Here is a 23,332-nt window from a genome sequence, read left to right as displayed (position 1 = left end):
CTTTAATGTAGCTGTTATGTCGGTTTGTTGTTGTACTGTACTCTCCCAAGCGCTTAACACAGTGTTTGATAAATATGAATGAATGAATAAATGGTGGGTCAATAACCAAAGTCAAACACAACCCGTGGTAGCGAGCAGCCCGGCCTGTCTCTGGGCCCGGGTGGTGCCATCCTCCATGGCAGATCGGCCCCCGTGGGGTGGCACGCCTCCGTCAGGGCTTGCGAACCAGGACACGTATTTAGCGGCCCCAGGGGATACGAGCAACATTCTAACGCACCCTTGGAGTCACACTGGTAAACCTGGGAAGTAAATCAGCGTCGCTTACTCTGCCGTCGTTGCCGAGTGACCCCCGGAGACCCCGGCCAGGTCTCCACGTAGGCCCCCGCGGCCTCTTCACGTCCCACGCTTTCTCTTTCTCCACATCCCACTCCCCGAGGAGGAGGAGGGGAAGCGCAGGGTAAAGGAAGACCCCGAGCCTCAAACGTGATGCAAAATTTCAAAGGTAATGGGAGTTTTCCTCCATTTGGAATGGATCAAATTCCAACAATATACAAAAATCTTGGCAGAAGAGACACCGAGATCTCACCCCTAGCCCCGAACCACTCCTCAGGCCACCCACGCCTCAGGTGTAGCTCTCCCAGGACACAGGAAGGGGCCCATCCTCTGTGTGTTGCCTTCATCGCTGGGTGGAGTGGCTTTAAGGACATAGAAAAGGGATCACCGCCCCAATCTCAGTGAGAAGGAACATTTAGAAACATCCTCGCTACCTGAGCTGCGGCGGGCCCCCGGCCCACCCGCCTCCGTCCTGATCCCGAGCCAGTCTGCCCCGCTCAGGAACTGCTCCATCAATAAACACGACTGATTCATCCATTACTGTCCGGGTACCTGCGTTCTGGTGCCAGTGGATTCACCATTTATTAATGAAACTATTCCATGGGTTTCCCGGCTCCGTCAAGCCCAGCGGGACGGTGCGAGACTATAGTCCGGAGCCGTGCCCATCCCCAGCCACGGCAACTCACATGGCACTGCCTTTTCTCGGTCCATCCGTATCTGGGGGGACGTGTGAATGCCAGATCCTTGGCATTCTGGCTCAGGGTCTGGTTTTCCCCAAGGGCACTGAAAAGGAGGGCTCCGGGTCTGGCTCTCAGAAACAGAACGGTCAGGCGGTCCACAGCCGAGTACACTGACCCGGCCCTCGCCGGAAAGGTGGACGGACAGGAGGCCGAGCTGTGAAAACGGCCACCAAGTAGCCACACACCCGTCGGGATCTCGCTTAGTACGGCTCTCGCTAAGTGCTAAGATCAAATGCTCAATACAGTGCTCTGCGCACGGTAAGCGCTTAATAAATAGGATAGAATGAATCTCGGTGATGGAAAGCGAGGCGTCCCGGCCCTGCCGGCCGGGCAGACTGGCCACCTCCTGAGGCTGAAGAAGAGAAGCACTTCGGAGACGGGGTGACCCACCGCCAGGCCTTCGACCACGGGCCCAGGGCTCTGTTGAAACGCTGCGGGTGGAAGAGAGAAAGAGCCAAACGTCACGGGCCTCAGATCTACCCGGCAGTGAGGACCTCGCTGCCTGGGCCCACGTACACAACTGTTCTCTCTTTCACGGACGAGATGCAGTGGCACCGGGCTTGCCCGTCCTGAGGATGATCCGCTTCCCTGCCCTGTTCCGAGGCTGGGGGCAGGACCTCCCTGCCCTGCCCTATCGCCAAAAATGTTAAATGATGCACATACGCTATATAATGCAAACACACAAACACACACAGACAATGCACGCATGCATGCATACTGACCATAAAGCCTGCACTAAAGGCCCACCTGCCTCGTAACGATGCGCACAGTCTATGCTATGAATTTCACCTCTGGGCACCATCAGAGTTGTTCAGTGACTCCAGAGAAACAGCCCAGGCAGGAAAAGTTGGGCTTCTGTGCTACGATTTTCGATCTTGTCTGGGACTGACAGGCCGCCCGCTTTAAGGATGACAATGTCAATAAAATGTGAGTGGGGTAGATATGAATCCAGGCTATTTTATGAGGAACACACATCGGGTGTTCTTCCTGCCGACCTATCTAGACTTCTTTGGAGAAATCCCACTTCACTCGATTCTTTAAATTGTGGGAGTCAAGAGGAGAAGGGCTGACTAACCTCTGGGTTTTTGGTTCCCCCATCCTCTGAGGGAAACCCCTATTTTCGTCTTCTAGGGAGTTTTTCACACAAGGCCTAATCCTAGAGATGATTGACTTGAAACATCCCTTCCTCTTTCGCTTTCAACAAGCATAATTTGTGCAATGATGGTTCTTTTCCAAGTCTGATGATCCTGATATATTCAATTAAAATGTAAATCTCAGAAGTTATTTTCCAGATTGCCTTTTCAGATTTCTACGGCTCTGATATAAAAATTACAATCTTGGAATTTTTGAGTTCTTAACCAGTGCTTTGCAAATACCTTTTACAGAGTGCCATTACTTGGTGAGAAACCTAGCCATCTTCATTTCTATACCAAATGTCCAGAATTACACAAACCATCGTCAACAGAAGCCCAAATTTACCATCATTACCGATTATTTATATTAAAACAAAATACGAAATCAATATGTAAATGTAATGTTTGTTGGCGGTAAGGCGCAGACATGACAGATTAGGCTCAAACAGCAATCAGCTGGGAAAATCTGCTAAATATGTAAATGAGCGGGGGCCCTGGTGTTTACATTCAATTGGGTTCTAAACTTCGGGATTTTTAAACGGGTCTCGTGAGCAGACAAGAAAAAATAAAACACAGATCTCCCTAATATTAACCTTCCCCGAAAGGGGAAAGTCAGCTGACGGTGTGACCGGATCCCGTCCGGCTAAATTGCCACATAACACTACGGATTTGAAGCTGCAGATTACATCATTCTTAATTAACACTCTGCTACAGATGTTAACATCCTCCACGACACCATGTCACGGCCACCACCAGCTCTGTAACAATTTTCAAACCGCGTTTAACAATGCTTGGCCTCTTACTCTGCAGCTCCTTTTAATTGCTTCCTCTGTGTGCGCGCGAGTGGGCGCGCGCGCTCACACACCACAATTAAACATTTTTAGGGAAACAGAATTTCTTTCGGAGAAAAATACGACGCTTAAGACAATAAGGTCTAAGGGGTCCTTTCGTATCTTCTCTCTCTTCAGAGACACCTCTAGCTAGCTGCGTGACTGAAATGAGCAGTAGGGATGAGATGGCTTTGTGCCCTATCACAGGGCTTCCGGCAGCGTGAACTACCATGTGATTTCGTCGGCACGTCGGTAGCCGGACCGCACCTCGGTGCCGGGGGCTCCAACCAGGCGTGGAAGCCGCCCCCCAGATCATGATGACCATCGGGCTGTTTGCCTACCTCAAGTTCTGAATCTTTCCTTAACAGTAAAGGAATCCTTCAACACCCACCACAGAGTCCAGGAGGTTTGAGATCCAGAATCACGGCTTTCGGTCTTTCCCCCACCCCGAGAATCCAGACATTTGCAGGCGCTCTTCTGGATGAGCGGCGAGCTCCGGACGATCCACCCCGGGCACGGGGGTCGGTGGGCCACCGCTCCCGGCCCGGCCCAGGAGCCTCTCGTCTCCCCTTCTACATCGCGAGCTCGTTACGGGCAGGGAACGTGTCCGCTGATTCTGTTGGATTGTACTCTCCCAGGCCCTTAGTACGGCGCTCAATAAATACCATTGACTGACAGGCCTCTTCCCTGTTTTCTCCCTGAGCCTCAGGGTCCAACCTCGGGCTCTGTCCCTCAAAGGGGGGGCTCACAGCCAGGGTGCAGGGCCATTTGGGAGATGCCCACGTGACCCACGGGGCCACCGTTAGCTCCCTCACTCTACCGCTCCAGGGCGAATCCTCCTCCAAGTCGACAACGCCGCCGACGGGCCGGTCGTGCTTTTCAACCTCCCCCGGGAAAGGGTTGGATGGGTGGCGGGGTGTGGCCAGCGTCCCACACCCTTTATTTTCAGAGAACTCCGATACGGGTAAATGGGATTCGTGCCCTTAAAAAGGGAAGAAGAGACGCTTCACCAGCCCAGACGGTTCCCGTACGGTGCTTTGCCCGGCCGACTCCAGTGCCTGGGCTGGTCATTTTGGAGCGAGGCAAAGAAAAGACGATTTCTCGTTCTATCAGACCAGGTGACCGGGCACCCTCTAGTGGCTGCGAAGACGCGCCGGCCCGGGGTTCGGCGAAACGGATTCACCATCCTCAGAAGAAACAAATTTGGAAAGCCGTCTTAATGACCCCAGTGGCCTCCCTCCCGGAGGCTCAGGAGAAACCAACCTGGATAGCCGTCTTAACACCACGGGTGGCCTCCCGCCCGGAAACCCCCGTCGACAGAGCCACGGGGGATGACCCAGCCCAGCTGGGGGTCCCAGAGCAATCGGGGGGTACTTCCTGAGCACTTACGAGGGGCAGGGCAGTGTATTAAGCGCTCGGGGGAGTACGACGAAAGAGACTGAGCGGACCCGCGCCCTGCCCGTAACGAGCCTACAGTCTAGAGGGGGAGACGGACACTACTATGAATGATCTGTAATAAATGATTTAAAGATAAGTTCCTAAGTGCTGTGGGGTTGGGGCAAATATCAAACGTCCAAAGGTCACAGATCCCAGGGCGGAGATGACACAGAACGGAGAGGGGGCCGGGAAAAAAAAAGAGAGCTTCAACGGGGAGGGTCTCTTGCAGGAGATGTGACCTTAGTAATGTTTCGAAGGTGGAGAGAGTGGTGACCCGATGTATATGAAGCAAGCCCTCGATAAACAGGATTGATCGATTAGTACAGTAGTCTGTACATAGTATGCACTCAGTAAATAACAAATACCAACATTATTATTATTATAATTCCATAATTCCTGATTCCATTTATTTGCTATTGTTTTAATGAGATGTTCATCCCCTCGATTCTATTTATTGCTATTGTTCTCGTCTGTCCGTCTCCCCCGATTAGACCGTAAGCCCGTCAGAGGGCAGGGACTGTCTCTATCTGTTGCCGATCTGTCCATTCCAAGCGCTTAGTACAGTGCTCTGCACATAGTAAGCGCTCAATAAATACTGTTGAATGAATGAATGAATGATTAAATGCCAGTGAGCTCACCGGGGCTTTCCCCTTCTGCGGGTCAGTCAGTCATTCGTAGCCGACCACATTCATTGAGCGCTCCCTGGGTGCAGAGCACTGTACTGAGCACTTGGGAGAGTACAACAGAACAACGGAACAGACCCGTTCCCTGCCCGCAAAGAGCTTACAGTCTAGAGGGGGAGAAAGACGTTCACATAAATAAATTACAGACAGAATGCCCCTCTCTTTGCAGCTAGGGATCGGCTCGCAGAATGGGGAGACCTCACCAAAGACAAGCACCCCCAACTCAATTCCTCCCGAAGCTTCTGCTTCGTTAAGGGCAACAACGGCAATCACGATCACCGGTGGCCGCGCGGCCCATCGCTGGGCACCCGGGAGCCAACGGGAAAGCCAAGCAACCCATGGCTCGATCCACGGCTCCGCAGGTAGCAGAGCCCTCTGGACGGAGAATAAATTAGCGGTCTCCACAGGTGGCTGAAATAATTAACGGGACGCAGGTGCATTTGCATATGATTAGCATGGGCCATTTGCATATTCTTCACTTCTCCATTGGAAGGGGCCCTTTCGGATTACAATCTTACTTCAGACTGGCCTCAAGTGGGCTGTTCCTTGTTCCTTCTCTCTTGGGTCACGTCTTCGCCCTTCTTCACCCTCTCGTTCTCTCTGACCCGGCGGCCGGAGGCACGGGGAGGGGAAAAAGTGGTAATGGTAATAATAATTATGGTATTTAAGCGCTTTTAGACTCTGAGCCCGTTACTGGACAGGGATTGTGTCTATCTGCTGCCGAACTGTACATTCTAAGCGCTTAGTACAGTGCTCGGCACATAGTAAGCGCTCAATAAATACGACTGAACGAATGTATGTGTGTCAGGCACTGTGCTAAGCGCTGGGGTGGACCCAAGTAAATCGGGTTGGACACAGTCCCTTGTCCCACGTGAGCCTCACAGTCTCAATCCCCATGAGGTAACTGAGGCGCAGAGAAGTTGAGTGATTTGCCCAAGATCGCGCAGCAGACAAGTGTCGGGACAGGGATTAGGACCCATGACCTTCTGACTCTCAGGCCAGGTCTCGATCCACTACGCCAGGTTGCTTCTCACGCAATAGTATGTACTGAGCGCTTACTAGGTGCAAAACACTAGTAAGCACTGGGGGGGGGGGGGGGGGGCGAGAAACTCACCTGGCCCCAAGCTACATCCCAAAATTATCTGGCCAGCCAATGGAATTGTCCGGAAACTTGGGGCCATCTGAAAGCCCTGGCCACCACCTGGTCGGCCTGAGTTCTGGGATCCTCGACTACCCAGGTAATAGTAAAAATAAGAAGAATAACTGTGGTATTTGTTAAGTGGCTACTATGGGCCAAGCACTGTTTAAAGCACAGGGGGAGATACCGGAGAATCGGGTCGGACACCGTTCCTGTCCCAAACAGGACTCACGATCTAAGTAGGAGGGAGAACAGATGCTGATCCCATTTTACAGATGAAGTAACTGAGGCACAGAAAAGTGACTTGACCAAGGTCACACAGCAGGCACGTGAGGGAGCCAGGATCAGAACCCAGGGCCTCTGACTCCAGACCCGTGCTCTATCCACTAGGCCATGCTGCTCCTTGTGTAGTGCGGTCTGGCCCATTCCAGGGCGGGGACGGCCCACTGAGCCCCAAACCTCTTCCCGGTCCCAAGCGGAGAAGTCGGAGTTGACTGAAGCCCCGGCTGAGCCGTCAGCGGGTGCGGTGGCCCCCCAAATCACTCCCAACGTTCATCACCTAAACAAGCCCAAGATGCACCGCCCCAGGAAGCCCTTCGTGCTCAGGGGGCCTGGAGGGACCGACTCTGTGGGCAAGGCAGGCAGAAACGGCTACTCGATCGATTTCAGAGCCGTGGGGACTTGACCGAACATGATACCGGCAGGTGGCCGACAACTTCCCCATTTAATGACGTCGGAATTTCGCGTACCCATTCAGTCACCCCTGCCCGCGCATCCACCCGCCCGCCCGCCGAGGGAGAGGTGGGTCTCCCGCCCCAACGGAGAAGTGACGGTGCTGGGTCCGAGGGACCACGCGTACTTCCCTGTCTCAGTTGGGGTCACAAATGCCAGTTTCACCCAAATGGCAGCCAGAGACTAAATTGTCTGGCTTGAGCTCCGGGAGACCTGAGGGCTTACCCGGAATGGCTTGCTGAAGAAGGCGGGGGCAGGTCTGGCGTCAGGACATAGAGACTGTTGTTTTTTGGCAAGTGTAGAGATTTGAGAACCGTCTGCGGGAGAGAAAACACAGGAAAGCATCCACCTGTTTCTGAGGCTTCCCCATTCATCCCTGCCTGGCGTCGGTTCCAGTGCAACCCTCGGGGGTTTGACTTTAGCTCCATCTCGAGCCCACTCGACGAATCGGGCGGGGGAAGGGGTGGGGGGGAAAGGGCAGGGGTGCGGGGCAGGCCCCGAGCAAGAGAGTCGACCCCTCGTGCCTCGGTCTCTTGGCCCCGAGAGGGGAAGCCTGAGACGGAGGCTGTGCAAGCTGTGGGGACCCTGGACGGGGTGGAAACAGAAAGGGGCTTGGAAGCCCTCTGCCTCACATGCCGATCTCTGAGAGGAGGGACCGGCGGCCACCTGCAACGAACACACGCCACAACCGACGGGAGCCTGGGCGGGCTGGGCCGCAGGACTCCCGGGCCGACTGGGGACCGCACCGTGTCCCCGAGGGCCGGGCTCCGATCAAAGCGGATGCTCTGGGCTCAGGTCCGGGCTCCCTCCCCCGCTGGGTTTCGTGAGTTGTTCGTTTGGGGGCCCATCAATCTTTCCCTCGCAAAACAGTTCATTTGTGACTGCCTTAAACCCTGTTCGCGATCAAGAAAGGGATCATTAAAATCCATCCGTTGAAACACTTTCTCTGATCGCTCAATGAGGAGGCCACTTACACTGTCTTCTACGTCGCCCGTCTTCCAGCCTTTCAGCAGCATTTTAGACACAGGAACCTGAAGTTCATTTTCTAGAATCTGTTTGATCTCTCCTGCAAGGAGAGGGGAAGAAGGTGAATACATTACCAAAAAACTAACACACACCCTATCTTTTCCATATTCGTCAGCAAAACCTCTGCGAAACAAACCGACACAAGACGATAAGCGATGTCAGCCCCGGTGGGTGGGCTCCTCGGTCCATCCTGCCCAAGACTCCGTCCGTGACAGTGTCACCCGAGGGCTTGGAGGAGCCCTGGGCTAGCTGCCTTCCTGGACACCCACCCTTGTACTTAGGAACGGATCGTCCAACTCTCCTCACTTTCCCCTCCCAATACTTGACTCACTCCAGTGATCCACCAACACCTGTAACTCTCCCCTCTCCGTCCCAACTGACCCTCCAGCGACCAGCATGGACCACGCAACGCCCCTAACTCTCCCCTCTCAAACCCCACCTTTCCCTACGGTGACCCAGCACGGACAGGCATCTCCTCTCACCTCTTTAGTTAGCCATGGCTGCCATCTGTGTCAAACACTGTCCTAAGCACTGAGGTAGATAAAAGGCAATCAGAAGACACCCGATCCCTGTCCTACAAACGGTTCCCAATCTAGGTGGGAGGGAGAGGAGGATCTTCTCCCTCTTATAGAGAGGGAGGCCCAGAGAGGTTACATGACTTGACCGAGGGCAGCACAGGAGGCCAGGGGCAGAGTCAGGACCGGACTCCGGGGGGACTCCCGGTCCCGGGTTCCTTCGACTAGGCCGTGCTGCCTGAGCCCTGCCGCGCAATCGGAGATCTTATTTCTACCTCCTGAATTTCGGTGTTGGCTCCCGGCTTCCACTGAGAGCGGGTCGGTTCGGGCAGAGAACCGAAGTCGTAGAAACAGCAAGCTCTACGCAACGCCGAGGGTGAGATGGGGTAGGCGAAAGGTCAGTAATCCCGGGAGCCGCCCCAGTGTGGACCAGCACCCAGGATGCCATCCCGCCTACTCCCCGGGAGGCCTCTGGGGAGATCGAAGGGATCCCGTTGCTGCCGGGATCACGGGGGGCCCCCCGTCCTCCGGGCCGAGGACCCCGGCCACGATCGGGAAATCCCAATCACGCCCAGCCGACAGCAACGGCCGCTGCCGGGGAACTACGCTGCCCGAGAGGGCCCGGTCCCGGGCTTCGGGGGTGGGGACGGGATTTCCGGATGGGGGGGGCTCGGTCCCTCTCGGGAAGGAGGGCCTTGGTAGAGGCCAGGCACTACTTTTGGCTGTTTTGACTCATTCATCTGAGGACTCATGTTGCCATTCAATCTTGTTTTCTGATTCTGGTAGAAAAATGAGTCTACGAGCCTTTCCTGCGGTGGCCACTAGGTGGCGGGACCGGTGGGCCACTTTGCAGGCAGCAGGGGTCCTTGAAGGGTCCGATAATAATAATAATAATAATAACAATAATAATAATAATGTTGGTATTTGCAGAGCACTGTTCTAAGCACTGGGGGAGATACAGGGTGATCGGGTTGTCCCACGTGGGGCTCCCAGTTTTAATCCCCATTTTACAGAGGAGGGAACTGAGGCCCAGAGAAGTGAAGTGACTGGCCCACAGTCACCCAGCTGACGAGTGGCAGAGCCGGCATTCGAACCCATGACCTCGGACTCCCAAGCCCGGGCTCTTGCCACTGAGCCACGCCGCTCCGTGACCGCGGCCGCCAGAGGGGTGCCGGGGTCCCTTGGTCCCCGCCCTGTGCCCCTTCCTGCCCCTCGGCGGGCCGCTCTCTGGGGCCGGGCAAGTAGGAAATCAACAGCCCACTGAGGCAGGCTCCGCCTGCTGACCCTTGCAGACCAAATGGCCCAATTCGGGGACCTGGAATGGGCCCGGCCATTTGACCAGATCCCCGGGCCCACGACCGTGTATCGACCCCAACCCCGTGCTCAGAGAAGAGACTGGGGGGCTGGGGGAGGGAGAGATGGGTGGAAGGGCACCCACTTCAGGTGGGGGGCAGGGAGTGGGCCTGGCAGCTGGAGCCAGCGCCCGGAAGGGCGGCGTGATGGGTGACGCTCGGGCAACTGAGCCCAAGCGCTAAGTACGGAGCGCCTGGCACACAGTGAGCGTTCAGTAAATACCATCGAATGAATGAAGTGAGCCGGGGGCTGCTGCCAAGACACCTACTGGCATCCTGGCTCCGCTACGCTGTCAGGGCACCGTTACGCTGTTTAGGTTGTATTTACCCCAGCACATAGAACAGTGCTTGACAGATATTATTATTGCGGCACGGCAGACGCGGGCGGAGCCTCACATAGTCCAAGCTGGACTGTTTTACCAAATCTGCTTATGCCGCCACACGCACCTATAAAGGCTCGGAGCCCAACAGGCAAGAAGCACGTGGCCTGGGGGAATAGAACATGGGCCTAGGAGTCAGAAGGACCTGGGTTCTAATCCTGGCCCCGCCGCCTGTCTGCTGCGTGACCCTGGCCAAGTCACTTCACTTCTCGGTGCCTCGGTTGCCTCATCCGTAAATTGGGGATTCAGACTGTGAGCACGTATTTTCTATTACCCTATTTATTTTGTTAATGAGATGAACTTCACCTTGATTCTATTTAGTGCTATTGCTTTAATGAGACGTACATCCCCTTGATTCTATTTATTGCTATTGTTTTTGTCTGTCTCCCCCGATTAGACCGTAAGCCCGTCAATGGGCAAGGACTGTCTCTGTCTGTTGCCGATTTGTACAGTCCAAGCGCTTAGTACAGTGCTCTGCACATAGTAAGCGCTCACTAAATGCTATTGAATGAATGGATATGGGACAGGGACCATATTCAATCTGATTAACTTGTATCTTCCCCAGCGCTCGGAACAGTGATTGGCATATAGTAAGTGCTTTGAGAAATATTATTATTTATGAGGCCTTTGGACTCCGAGGCCCCCGGTATCGCCTTAGCCTGGGGTGCTCGGTGGGGTCAGGCGTGGCCGTGGCCTCTCCTTCCGGCCCTTCCCACCGCCATCCTGCCAGCCCAACACCGGTGCGGGGACAGGGCTGGGACCCCAGTGCCAACCCAGGCCATCCGGTTTTTTTTATGGCATTTGTTGAGCCCTTACTACGTGGCAGGGACTGAACTAAGTAATGGGGTTGATACGAGTTAATCGGGTTGGACACGGTCCCCGTCCCAGATGGGGCTCACAGTCTCAATCCCCATTTTACAGACTGAGGCACAGAGAAGCCAAGTGACTTGGCCAAGGTCACACTGCAGACGGGTGGCAGAGCCAGGATTAGAACGCGGGTCCTTCTGACCCCCAGGCCCGTGATCTATCCACTAGGCCAGCCTGCTGCACATCCAGAGATCCAGCGTAGCGCTCGTCCAAGGGTCTGCCAGCTGAGCCCGGAGCCAAAAGAGAAAGCGGGCAGAATCTGGCTGCGTTTTCACTCCCCGGTTCTTCGAGGCACAAACTAGGGGTGACCATCCCATACCACGCACAGGGAGGATGAAAGACTCGGTTGGGCCTTTCAGACGCTTTCCCCTCCTCGCCCCCACTCAGCCCTGTCTCGTGCTCTACCCTGGGTCCAAGTTGGGTCCAGTTTGGAGGTTGGCAGACGCGCTCTGACACGAGGAGCCGCCCGACCCGGCCATCCCCCTGCCGCTGTGGGGAGGACACAACCTCCGTCGCCGCAACGACCGCCGCCCACCGTGAGCCACTCCACGGCGACGGTCAGCACGAAGGAGAGCGCGAGACGCAGACCGCCTTCCGGGAGCTCTTGCCTCAGTCTCGGCCGCGGGCTCAGGGCAGGAGGAGGTGAGGCCGGGAGCCCAGAGCCGCCCGGGGTGCGTCGTGGGGTCGGGGCTGCGCCACCTCCCACCCCCTCTCCGGGAGGCCCCACGTGGGGGGAGTCTTACCCACTGTGCAGTTGTCCTCCAGGACCACGTCGACGTTCCGGTCTCTGTACTCAACCCTGAAGTCCAGCATCCGCGGTTGCCTCTCCACGATCTGTCTGGACGGCACGACGGGCCGGAACGCGGACGAGGAGGAGGACGAGGAGGCGGCGGGGGGAGGGTGGCAGGAGGCGGATGAAGAGGGGGGCGCGGCGGCGGAGGCCGTGTGTGCCGCGGGGCCGTAGGCGGGTCCTTCTGCCGTCTCCCCTCCGTAGTCACTACGGAGACACGGTGGAAAGGAGAGTCGGTGCCAGGCTCTTCTCGGAGACAGCTCCGCCATCGATCCGTCAACTGACGGCGTTCCCTGGATGCCTACCGAGCGCCGGGCACCGTGCTGAGCACTTGGGAGAGCACCGCGGGAGACAGACACGGGTTCCCAGCCCCGGAGGACCTGTCGATCGACTCTCCTACTTGTTCTAAGGAAGGGTCTGCGGGTCGAGGGCCGCCACCCAAACCGCCGCCGCCGTCAGGATCTGAGCGCCGGCCTGGGGCCCTCCCGGGTGCCGGGAGCTGTACTAGGCGCTCGAGGGAGTGAGAGCCGTTGCTCCTGACCTCGAGGAGGCTGGCAGATAACAACTCTAGGGGTACAAGTAGGAAGGGGAGGAAGAGCTGGGAAAGACAAAGCTGGAAAAATTGGGGGTTGGTAATCAATAACCTCATGATGGAGTGGGAGTAGGATTAGGAGCATCAATTTCACATCCCCTGCGTGTAGAACTCTGTACTAAATACCGGGAAGAAACCCCGCGGGGGAGAGAATAAGCCTGGCCCTCCCCATACAAAGGCTAAGGGCCCTGATGGGGTCACCTGACCAGGGGATAGGGTTAAGCGGGGAAGGCTTCCTGGAGCAGGTGGACTTTCAGGGCAGTTAGAAGCAGGGAGGGACGTGGTTGGCACACGGGAGGTGGCCAGGAGCTAAAGCCAGGGGGCAGGGGGAGAGTGACGGGTCAGAGGTAGGAGAGCCTCTGTGTTTCGGTTCAGCTCTGACCTGCCACAGTCAGTAACGTGCTCCTGGCCCCTTCCCAACTCGCCAAAGAGAGCTGACTCCAAGTCAGGGTCTGGCCTGGCAGTGGGGCTGGGAGGCAAGACGCCCTGGACCATCCCTGCCCGAGGGGGAAGAGACCGCCGTCCTGCTGCTCCTCCTTCCTCTCCCTCCCCTCGGTCCAGGAACCACAGTCCTGGCAGGGGAGGGCGGTTGGCCGTTGGCTCGCGTCGCCGGCCCCAGAGCCACCGACACACAGAAACGGCACTGCACATCACCACCCATTTCCCAAGTTCTCCGAATTTTCCCAAAATACGTAGAGGTGCCGTTGGGGGGGGGGGGGAAGAAACGAAAAGAAAAGAAACATTTTCCGTCCCCGAGGGGCTGCTGGTTGGTCGGTCCGGCTGAGGTAGGCAGTTAAGAAGAGAAAGCGTTTCCCGACGAGAGATCGGAAACGGCACGAGTCCCGCACCGGAGCAGCTGGAAGGCGGATTCTGAAGAGGCGGCTTGTGGTCTGAAGCAAGCACGCGTCCCTCACAGTTACTCTCCAACCAGCACCCGGCGCGTGCTCGCACACCCTCTGCGGCCCCTTCATGTGACCCGCAGGATGCGTGTGCACGAGCGGCGCCCGCACTCGTGACGCATATACGTTCGGCGCATCCACAAGGTACGCACCCAGAGCACCCCCATTCCCTAGGTCGCTTTTGCTTCTCCGGTGGCCGAGGTGACAGGAGCACCGAAGGCGTCCTCAGGGCTGGGCCGGGGCAGCTCAGATGCAGCCTCTCGGGTTCGGCATTCACCGGGTAACCTCTCCCTGTCCCCCACACCCCCCAGGTTCCAGTGGACGGGCTGATTGGGGGTCCCGGGAAGGGGGGCAAAAATCACACAGCTATTTTGGAGCTGAACTTCAGCTCCGCCTTCCTCTCCAAACCACACAGGCTCTTGGAAGGCCGTGAACAAAGCAAAGTAAACAGGAACTCTGCACTTGTTTATTATTTCAGTTTCTAAAACCGGGTCCAACGGTAAAGTCTCTGGGCCCAGAAAACAGAGGCTCCGAAGACCAAAAGAAGCTGAGGGCACGTTCCAATTCGAGTTCTGGCGGTGGGCGGGGGGGAAAAACGGCTCTCCACACCTACTTTGCCTAAGAGGGCATTTTCCTACCCTCCTGGCTGAGAAGACACGAGTAGCTACGCTCCAAGAGGACCAAGCCCGTCCGTCCGTCCGTCGCTCCCTCCTCCTCGGGGGTCCCCAGTGAGCCACAAACAATGGATAAAGGAACGCCCCGTGGGCCCCGGCTCATGAAATAAATATGAGTTGATGAATGCTTGCCACCCACTGAGCCAATGAGGCGGATTACACTATTTATCCGAAAGGTTAATTTTGAGAAAGCGAGAGTGGCCACCGTCCCCGCGGGGTGGGCGGAAGAAGAAAGCGGCCCGGTGGGGTCTCCTGCCCGGAGAAGCCGGGGCCCCGGACTCGAGAGATCACGGGCGGGCGGCTGGACGTTTCCGGGCCGCGGGATCGTCAAGGAGGGGCGAGTTTGGAAAGAGGAAGGCTCTGGGAGCCGGGGCCTGGCCATCGGTCACAATTGGCATCATCAGCCCTCCGAGGGGAAGGGATCGGGCACTCTCTGGGTGAGTGCGGGCACGACTTCATCGTAATTCGGTGGAATCGGCCCCAGAGCTAAACCTTCATCACCATCACTCGCCGTTTACCTGCTGGAGACCCAGAGCACTGCACTGGGCGCTTGGGAGCCAACTCCAGGGTTACGACACCGCGGCCCGACCCTCAGCGGGCGTCCAGTCTAACGGGTGACCTTCAGCAAGTCCCTGGGCGTCTGCGCCTTGAATTGCCCATCCATCAAACGTTGTTGATAATCATACTGGCCCCTCCCCACCTTTCTGTTCCGGTAAGTCGGAAACATCTCGCTCCGGACTGGGGGAACAGAGGCCTTGGTGAATGACATTTTCCAAACGTTTTCAACTGCCCCGTTCCTCCAGGCCTCCTCTCCGGGCCAGCGGCCCCTCCCCGCTCCAAGAGTCCACAGCGCCCTACGACAGTGCTCAGAGCGAATCCGGGGCTGACCGCCTCCACAAAACCCACCTGTGGCCTGCGGCGTGGGAGCCCCCCCACCATTCAGATGGGACGGGGGCCTCCCCGCGGGAAGACTGCTCCCAGGAGAAGCCCGGCTCCATTTGCCAAAAACTCTCCGGGCACTCATTTGAGCAGGTCTTCGGATTGTAATCAAAGAGCGAGAGCTTCGTTTTCGGCTGTGATGATCCGGAGCGAGCAATCAGGGCCAACTGGCGGACACGCACAAATAGTCCACTGCAAGGGGCAGCTGGCGGCCGCCGGGTAAACAGCAAACACCCTCCTGACGGCGTGCGTGCGCCGTATTCCCCTCCGTTGGCCACCCGCGTTCACAAAGCGGAACGGGCACTCGCAGGGCTGCCCTCTGCTAGTACAAAGGCCCCTCTTTCCCTCCCTCCCTCCCAATAGGCGGGCGTACCAGAGCCGTTCGCCGCTATGGAAAAGTCACGGCCATTTCAGATCTGAAAAGCTCTCAAAGAATCTGCTTCGACTTGGGGAGAAACAATGCAAGAGTAACATTTCCGAGCAGGGCCCAACGGCCGAGGCCAGGCCCCGCCGATGACTGGTTTGGCTTTTTCTTTTCCCCCTCCCTATCGCTCGTCCAATCTGGCAGGGGGCCTGGGAAGGCAGTTCTGGACTGGGGGAATTGGGGGCATTTTCTCTAACGCACCTAGAAGAAAAGCGAGAAAGATGGTGTCACTCACTTGACCCCTCAGGTGACGACCTACCTTAGCGGTAAACTCCAGCTACCCGGTCCCTGGACTGGCAGCTGACCGTGAAAACGTGCGCACACGCACACACACACGAGCAAACACACACATCTTCCCTTCCCCATCCCTCCTCCCTACCACCAAAAGGTAATAACATTTATTCAAGGACGAAAAGTGGATTTAGCTGTCCTAGGCTGAGGAGAGTTCCGAGGGAAGTGGGCTCAGAAGGGGGTGGTGGCCCGAGGTCTGACTGGGGAGCCAAGGCCCCGGCTGGGCCTGCCTAAGGGCCTCAAGCCTCTTTCTTGAATGGAAGAGGGAGAGTTGTGCGCCGTGGGAGACCCGGCCCCGCCCCACCCGGGGAACGTATAGCGCTTAGTATCCAGTAAGCTTAGTATAGCGCTCTGTACTCAGTAAGCGCTCAATATACGACCGACTGAACGACTGACTCGGTGCTATAGGGAATGCAGCCCTATCAGGCGGGAGGGTTTCGGCGAACGGCGAAGCCACAGTCGGATTCACAGGCGGGGGCCCAGCCGTGGGCGGAGGCTTCGGGGGGATTGGCAAACCCACCGGACCTTCAGAATGAGACTCAGGGCTTGGGGTCACAGGACATCACTGCTCTCCTCTGCGGGGACAGCTGGACTCTTGGAGTGAGGAGGGGCCGCTGGCCTGGAGAGGATCAGGTTTCTGGGCCTTACGAGTCCCAGCGCGCAGACCCAAAAGCCACGTGACTACGGCTGGGAGGGCGAGCCGTCTCCTCCTCCAACTCGACAGGTGAGTTGGGGTCGGTGGGAGCTGGCTCCTGAGCCTACCTGAGGGGGGAGGGCAGCTGAGGCCTTCCTGAGGCCAGTCTCCAATGGCGACCTGGGGCTACGCTGTCCTCGGTAATAATTATTATTAATAACAAGGATTACAGTGACGACGATGACGATAACAATAACGGCATTTGTTCAGGGACGCTACTTGCACCTAGCAGGCGAGGAGAGGCACAGCCTCCCCCTGACAGAGGGCAGGGGCACGGTGACGAGGGCCACCTATGCGCGCGGTCGGTTGACCTTTTCGGCAGCTGGCACTTCAAGTCCCATCAGCGACCTCACAGCTTTTCTGGTCCAGCCGTGCAGTAGCACGGCGACTGCCAAGAGCCCGGCCACGTTGGGCTGAACGGGGACCATCTAGACCGGGCTGGGAGCCGCTCCCCGAGCAGGGGGTGAAGAGGGAAACCACGGCAGTCACACCCCTCTGGATATCATTCCTTCCAACAGAGGAGAGTTCAGCGGGGACCTAAACAAAGGTGGGTGGGAGCTTCGATGAAGGGATCACAAGGTGATCCAAAAAATACCGCTGCTTTGACCAACATGTGTGCACACATGCACACGGGCCACACACAGACACACAGGGGCCACACACACGCTCCACAAACATAGCAAACACACACACACACACAAATCCCCCAACCTACGCACGACTGAGCATCAGTCCATTTAGTGATTTCTCTAGCGTGGCTGTTACCATGAGGGCCAACTGGTTCTCTTCTCCCTTTTCCTGCCCGACGGCACATCCAGCCACTCTCCTTGTCTGTGGGTCCCCCTGGGGATCTGGAGGGTGGAGCTGCTCCAAGAGGGTCCGGTTCTCCTCTTCCTCCCACGAGCTAGCCCTTCTGCAGACTTCGCGCCGGCCCACCTGGCTGTCCCAGAGATGGGGCGCACGCACTCAGGGAGACGCTGGCTGCTGCACTCTCCCTGACGCGACGCCCTGTGTCCGCCTACTCGTCCTGACACCGTATCACTCCCAACCCAGGGGATGAAGACGGACAACAGGGATGGGGGGAAGCCACGGGGCCTCCGAGCATATCTGCGCCCGATGGTCTGGGGACCTTCGTGTCCCCCGCCCTCATCTTGGCCAGGAAAAGAGCATTGCAGGAGTCCCCACACCGACAGTAGAAGGAAGGGGCCTTGGCCCAACAGCCCGGAGCCTCGGCTGGGTCTAGCTGAGCTCCGGGGGAAGGTCCTTGCTCAGAAGGAGAGTCTGTCTCTAATGACAGTGCTCTCTGAGGAAGCCTTCAAGATGGCAATGATCGCGAGGCTGGGAGAGCGGCACATGGGTGGAATGGGCCTCGCGGGAGCAGGGTCATCTGACCCGCTACCCTCACACCTCGCCGCCCGGCCCCACCTGCGACCCTCGGACCACGTCTCCGCACGTACCTTTGCAGGAGGCCGTTCTCCTGTGGAATCACCCCGTTGATAGCTGCCTGCAAACAGAGCACAGAGAAGAATCCACTGAAATCATCACTGAAATGGATGTGGGCCACAGGGGATTTGAGGTCCAGTGTGAAAACGGGGACAGCTGAGCCTCCCCAGAACTGGCCCCTATTCGAGGGGCTGGGAAGTCAAGTTGGTGATGACTTCCCGGTAGCCAGCCCTTACCAGGCCCTCGCCCCTCCACCCGACCCCCATGAGGTTGACGCCGGGATACCCAGAAAACCAAGAGAAAGCCAAATTGGAGCCCCTCAGCCCTCGTTTGGCCACCCCTTGCATTCTCCCCAAATGTCTGCCAGCCTTTTCAGAGGCATACGGGACCCCTCTTCCGGCTTGACCGCATCACATCATCCCAACACCGCCGGGGCAGGCTGGCCCGGAGCCATCCACTGGTCCCGTGTGGCCGAACTGGGTTCACGAGCATAGGCCGGGAGGCTGCCCACGGGGTTTGGCCCCCGAGACCCCACGCCAGCAGAAGGGTCTTTTGCTCCTCCCCCGGGGGAGGGACGGGCAGGAAGCCGAGGAGCAGCCCGGGGTGGCGGTCAAGACTGGACACAGAACAGTCTCGAATTTATTTTGTATTTGCCACCTAATATCTACTCTCACCTGATTGGACGGACAATTCCTCAAAGACAGGGGTGGCATCTTTGGCCTTTTCTGTATATTTTGCAAGCCTCAGTCCGGCACTCTCCACAAAAGCAGCATCCAGTAAGCACGGCTACTGTTCGATGCCGATACTTTAAATACTGAAATTTTGTAAAAATGACTCTCCCCGGGAGACTGCTGAGAACATCCACCACTCTCCCCCTTTCATTAACGGAATATGAAAATGTGACTTTCACAGTCCCTTGAGCCCTGTCATCCTAGTGCTGATTAAGTGTATGAACAAACAGGTGTGAGCCAAGGCCCTTGGTAAGAAATCCCAACGTGAGATCTGGGAACAAGGGCCAGGACCCCTCTTCCCGGAGACGAGTCGGGGGGGGATCACAGAAGGCCCCACCTGTGGCCGTCGGGGCGCTGGCCTAGAACGCCGTTAGAAGGGCATGAGAAGCAGGAGTGGCGTTAGCCACTCCTCAAACAGATCCTCCTTTGAACAGACGTAGAAGGACCGGCCGCCGCGGAGATCTGGAAGTAGAACAAAGTCTGGCGGGTCTCTGATCCGTTTCCTTTCCGAGCTCGCTCCCTACACACCAACGGCCCCCGGGAGAACGGTGCCAATTGTTTTTCCCGAAATCAGCGGAGCCGGCCAGGCGGTGCTGGGAGATTTCGAACACTGAATTTTAGACGTGTGGGCTGCGAGCTGGGGGCCGGCGCGCTCGGGCTCCTCTATCCACGGGGCGGTCGAGCCCCTGGCCGACATCCTTCTCCAGACTCCTCTGGCGTAAGCACAGTGAGAGGAGGCAACGCTGTTTTATTCAGTGTCTCCATCCTCCTCGGAGCCCGACTCCTCCAGCTCTCCTGGGACTCAGCCCGGCATTCTGCACGCAGTAAGCGCTCACTAAATACCACTGAGGGTGACGAGGCACAGGTTAGGACCCAATCATCAGTCAACCCACATTACCCGAACCACCACTTTGATGGCGGTTGCTCAGTCATCTGCCCGGAGAGCCCCTCCCCTCCAACCCCACTAAGCCCCTCTGCTCCTGGAGGAGACATCTCTGGAATGAAAGGGGGCGGGGGTCAATATGCAAAACTAGCGAGGATCCCCAAATTCCCCACAGAATAATGGAGGCTCCCTAAAACCGCGGCAACCGATCCCAATTTGGCCTAGGCCAGCGAGGCGCTTCAAGAGTCAGTTTTCCCGAGTACCACAGGCGACATTTGTTTTAAAAAATAAATAAATAAAAAATCAATATCTAAAGGAGCTTGTGTCCGTACTCTCCTGAACGTCCCCGGCCCCCGGAGCAAACAGCCTCGATTAATCACGGTTGGGTTTACTTCGCTCAGCTGTAATAATACAGATTTCTTTCCAGTCATTGAGCCTGCACGGTCGGATTCCGTCCAGGAATGTGTAATTTCTTTAAATGACTCCACAAGGCGGTCAGCCCCTGGAAGCCCTCTGCTCTTTCCAGAGGACGGGTAACCCAAGCCCCCACCGAGAGCCCCGCGCTTCCGCGGCACCGGAAGCCTGCCCCCTCACCGACGGGGAGGGAACCGGAGTCTCGGTCACTGGGCGCTCAGCGCTGACCGTCCACCCGATGGAGCCTGTCAGCTCGTTGCGGGCAGGGAACGTGTCGTTTATTGCTATATTGTAATCTCCCAAGGGTTTAGTATAGTGCCCTGCAAACGGTAAGCGCTCAATAAATATTATTGAATGAACTGTACGGACTAAGTGCCCGGGGGCGGGGCGCTGCATCGGGCACCTGGAAAATTCAAGACCCAGAAGAGGCCCGGCTCTCTGTCCACAGGATGTTTCCACTCTGGGATCTTGAGCCAGCTCTGGGAGCAGCAGGCCAAAACCTCAACAGCCAGTCCTGTGTCCGAGGCACCTCCCCCCAACTCCCAACAGAGCTGGACCACCGCCCCAACCTCCAGAGGGGTCCTTGGGTCAGGAGAGCTCTGGGAATGAGGCAGGTGGACAGGCCAGAAAGATTTCTAGTGACATCCCGGCTGAGGGGAGACCCGAGGGGAAAACTTCATCTCCCTTCCCAACGGCCTGGGCCACAGCAGAGGTCTTTGCTCCACTGTGGGTCCTGCTTCTGGGAGAAACGGCTACCCCACCTAAGGCAGGGTCCCGGCTTTGGATTTCCAGTCTGGTAGGCCCCGGCTTCCCCCCAAACCTGCCTCACCCCTGTGGTCCCCTGGAGCCCGAGCGTCCTCCATCCTGCCACAGACACCAGCATCAGGTGCCCCTCCCTCGGGGCCCCGATCGAGAAAAGGTGGCCGGCTCCGAGGGGCGGGATGGGGCCCGAGAGCTTCTAACCCACCGAATCCAGTGGATGGAGAAGGTTCCTCTCCAACTGCCAAGGCTCGACAAGATTTCTGGGAATCAGGAGACCCGGGTTTCTAATTCCAGCCCCGCCACGGGCCTGCTGGGTGACCCTAGGCAACTCTCTGGGCCTCGGTTTCCTCCTCTTCTGTAAAACAGGGCTGAGATCCCTGCCGAAGATCCTCCAGGGTCGGCGAGTGGATGGACACCACATCCACCCGGCGTCAAACAGGCAGTCACTCTCCCCTCCTCTGCCATTAGGCACAGAAAGGGTGGAGGACCCAAAGCTCCGGGCGGCGGGGACGACGGGCGCGCCCCTCCACGACATTCTTCCCGTCTCTACTGGGTGGCTTCCCCGGGGCCGGGTGGAGCCTGGAGGCAGGCGTCCGGAAGGGCTCCGGGCCCTTCTCCGGGGACCGGCCAGGGAGGCTCATCGCCGCTTCCGCTCTGGAGGTGCCAGATCCGGGAACGCCGCGGGAAACGGACCAGGGTTGAGGCCCCCGGAGCAGGGACCCCACCCTTGGCCGCCGCCGGCCCCCAGGCCCTGCCAACCTGTCAGGTGCTGCTTTTTGGGTGTGCTGAGAGCACAAAGGCCTCTCTATTGCGAGAAATAGAGGAGTTTCTTCATAAATAGGGAGGGGCGGACGTTTATTCGCCCGCTGCCTGCTTGATGACTCTGCGTTTCTCGCTGGCAGCTGGGCAAGGAAAACAGAGAGGGAAAGGAGTTCGTTTCTGTAGGAACCCGAATTCCTACTACGATTTTTATAAACAAGGAAGAAAAAAGCCATTCGGGTCCCAGAGAGGGAAGGGGGAAGAGACGCGTCGCTCACATTCCTGTGTCCCGTCTATCCCCACGCGGCCCTTCGGAGGAGGAGCCGCCCCACGCTGACGCGGCTACGAGCCCGGAGGACTACGAGGGTGACCCTACAGCTCGGGGCAGGCTCCCGTCCGCCTAATTCTTGCCCGTCTGCCCGGGCACGCGCCCCAGGTGCACTACGGTGGACCAGGCAGCAGCCGCAGAGCCCCCAGCCAGGGTGGGCTACGGCCCGGCAGCCTCTAAGGGGGAAGCAACCGGGAGAGTCGCCAAGGCCCCCGCACGGAGGGGCCGCTGTCGACTGAGCCGACGAATCCCAGGAGCAGCGTGGCCTAGTGGAAAGAGCCCGGGCTTGGGAGGCGGAGGGTGTGGGTTCTGATCCCGGCGCCGCCGCCGGTCTGATGTGTGACCTTGGACAAGCCACTTAACTTCTCTGGGCCTCAGTTACCTCATCTGTAAAATGGGGATGAAGGCTGTGAGCCCCACGGGGGACAACCTGATTACCTCGTATCTACCCCAATGCTTAGAACAGTGCTTGGCACGTAGTAAGCGCTTCGCAAATACCATCTTTATTATCTTCATTATTATTATTACCCACCCTTCCCTGGGCGGGGAGCTAAGGGGGCATTTGCCCGGCTTGGCCGGGGGCACCGGGCACCCCGCACCCTCCCCACTGCTAGGCCTTGCCAGGATGGGGATCCAGGACGCTGGGGGAATCCCAACCCCTCTGGCGACACAGGAGCACAGGAGCAGTGTGAGAGTTGATGCGGCAGCCACCTCAGGGGTTCCAGAGCTGGGGCGCCGGAGGCATTAACCCACTGACTCCCGCTCGGAAAGGGGACCCCGGGCCGGGCTGGACAGCCTCCCATTATTATTATTATTATGTCATAATAATAATAATAAAGGCATTTCTTAAGCGCTTAATTGCTAGAACAGCGCTTGAGAAACTGCTGGCCTCCCTTTGTACGAGGAAAATCGGCCTTGACTGGCTGAGTCTGTACCGCGTTTCTACCGGCGAGACCCACCTCCACCCAGAACAGTCCAAAAGGAAGAGCCGCACGGCCCATCAGAGAGCCCAGGCCTGGGATTCGAATCCTGAGTTCGAATCCACGCTTCGCCACTTTCCTGATGCGTGGGCTTGGCCAAGTCACTTCTCTGAGCCTCAGTTTCCTCGTCTGTAAAATGGGAACTCAGTGCCTCTCAGAGGGTGGGGGACGGGGGCTGCGTCTCCTCCAGTAAGCTCACCGTGGGCAGGGAAGGTCACTGGCTCTCGTTGTGTTGTACTTTCCCCACCACTTAGCACAGTGTTCTGCATACAGTAAGTGTTTAATAAATACGACCGAATGACCTGACGATCTTGAATCTACCCCAGAATCTGGCACAGAGTAAGCCCTTTACAGATACCGCCATTACTATTGATAATAATTATTATTATCAGTAGAGGATCCTGGGAAATGTAGTCTTCAGAAAGGATAGGGTCACTGGGATGGGGTTCTCCATTACTTCAGAGCCCTCCAGTCAAACAGAGTTCCATCTCTCCCGTAGACCTGGATTTTGTTTTTTAAAATGGTATCAAGTGCTCACCGTGTGCCAGGCACTGTTCTAAGCA

At 57.3% G+C, this 23,332-nt stretch overlaps 1 protein-coding gene across 2 annotated transcripts in view; it reads right to left on the bottom strand.

Moving 5' to 3' along the window:
* FAF1 (Fas associated factor 1) overlaps positions 1-23,332 on the bottom strand; it is a 138,152-nt gene that overhangs the window by 93,372 nt on the left and 21,448 nt on the right. For both annotated transcript variants that reach the window (XM_029083128.2, XM_039914729.1), the window contains exons 3-6: positions 17,927-17,973; positions 11,910-12,163; positions 8,001-8,092; positions 7,252-7,343 (exon numbers count right to left, since the gene is read on the bottom strand). In XM_029083128.2, the coding sequence (XP_028938961.2) occupies positions 7,252-7,343; positions 8,001-8,092; positions 11,910-12,163; positions 17,927-17,973 (485 nt within the window). The remainder of the gene's footprint in view (positions 1-7,251; positions 7,344-8,000; positions 8,093-11,909; positions 12,164-17,926; positions 17,974-23,332) is intronic.

The sequence above is a fragment of the Ornithorhynchus anatinus genome, chromosome 18 (genome assembly GCF_004115215.2).
Source record: "Ornithorhynchus anatinus isolate Pmale09 chromosome 18, mOrnAna1.pri.v4, whole genome shotgun sequence".
Lineage (NCBI taxonomy): Eukaryota > Metazoa > Chordata > Mammalia > Monotremata > Ornithorhynchidae > Ornithorhynchus > Ornithorhynchus anatinus.
Note: the sequence above shows the minus strand (reverse complement) of the source record. Positions and strands in the feature narration are given on the sequence as shown.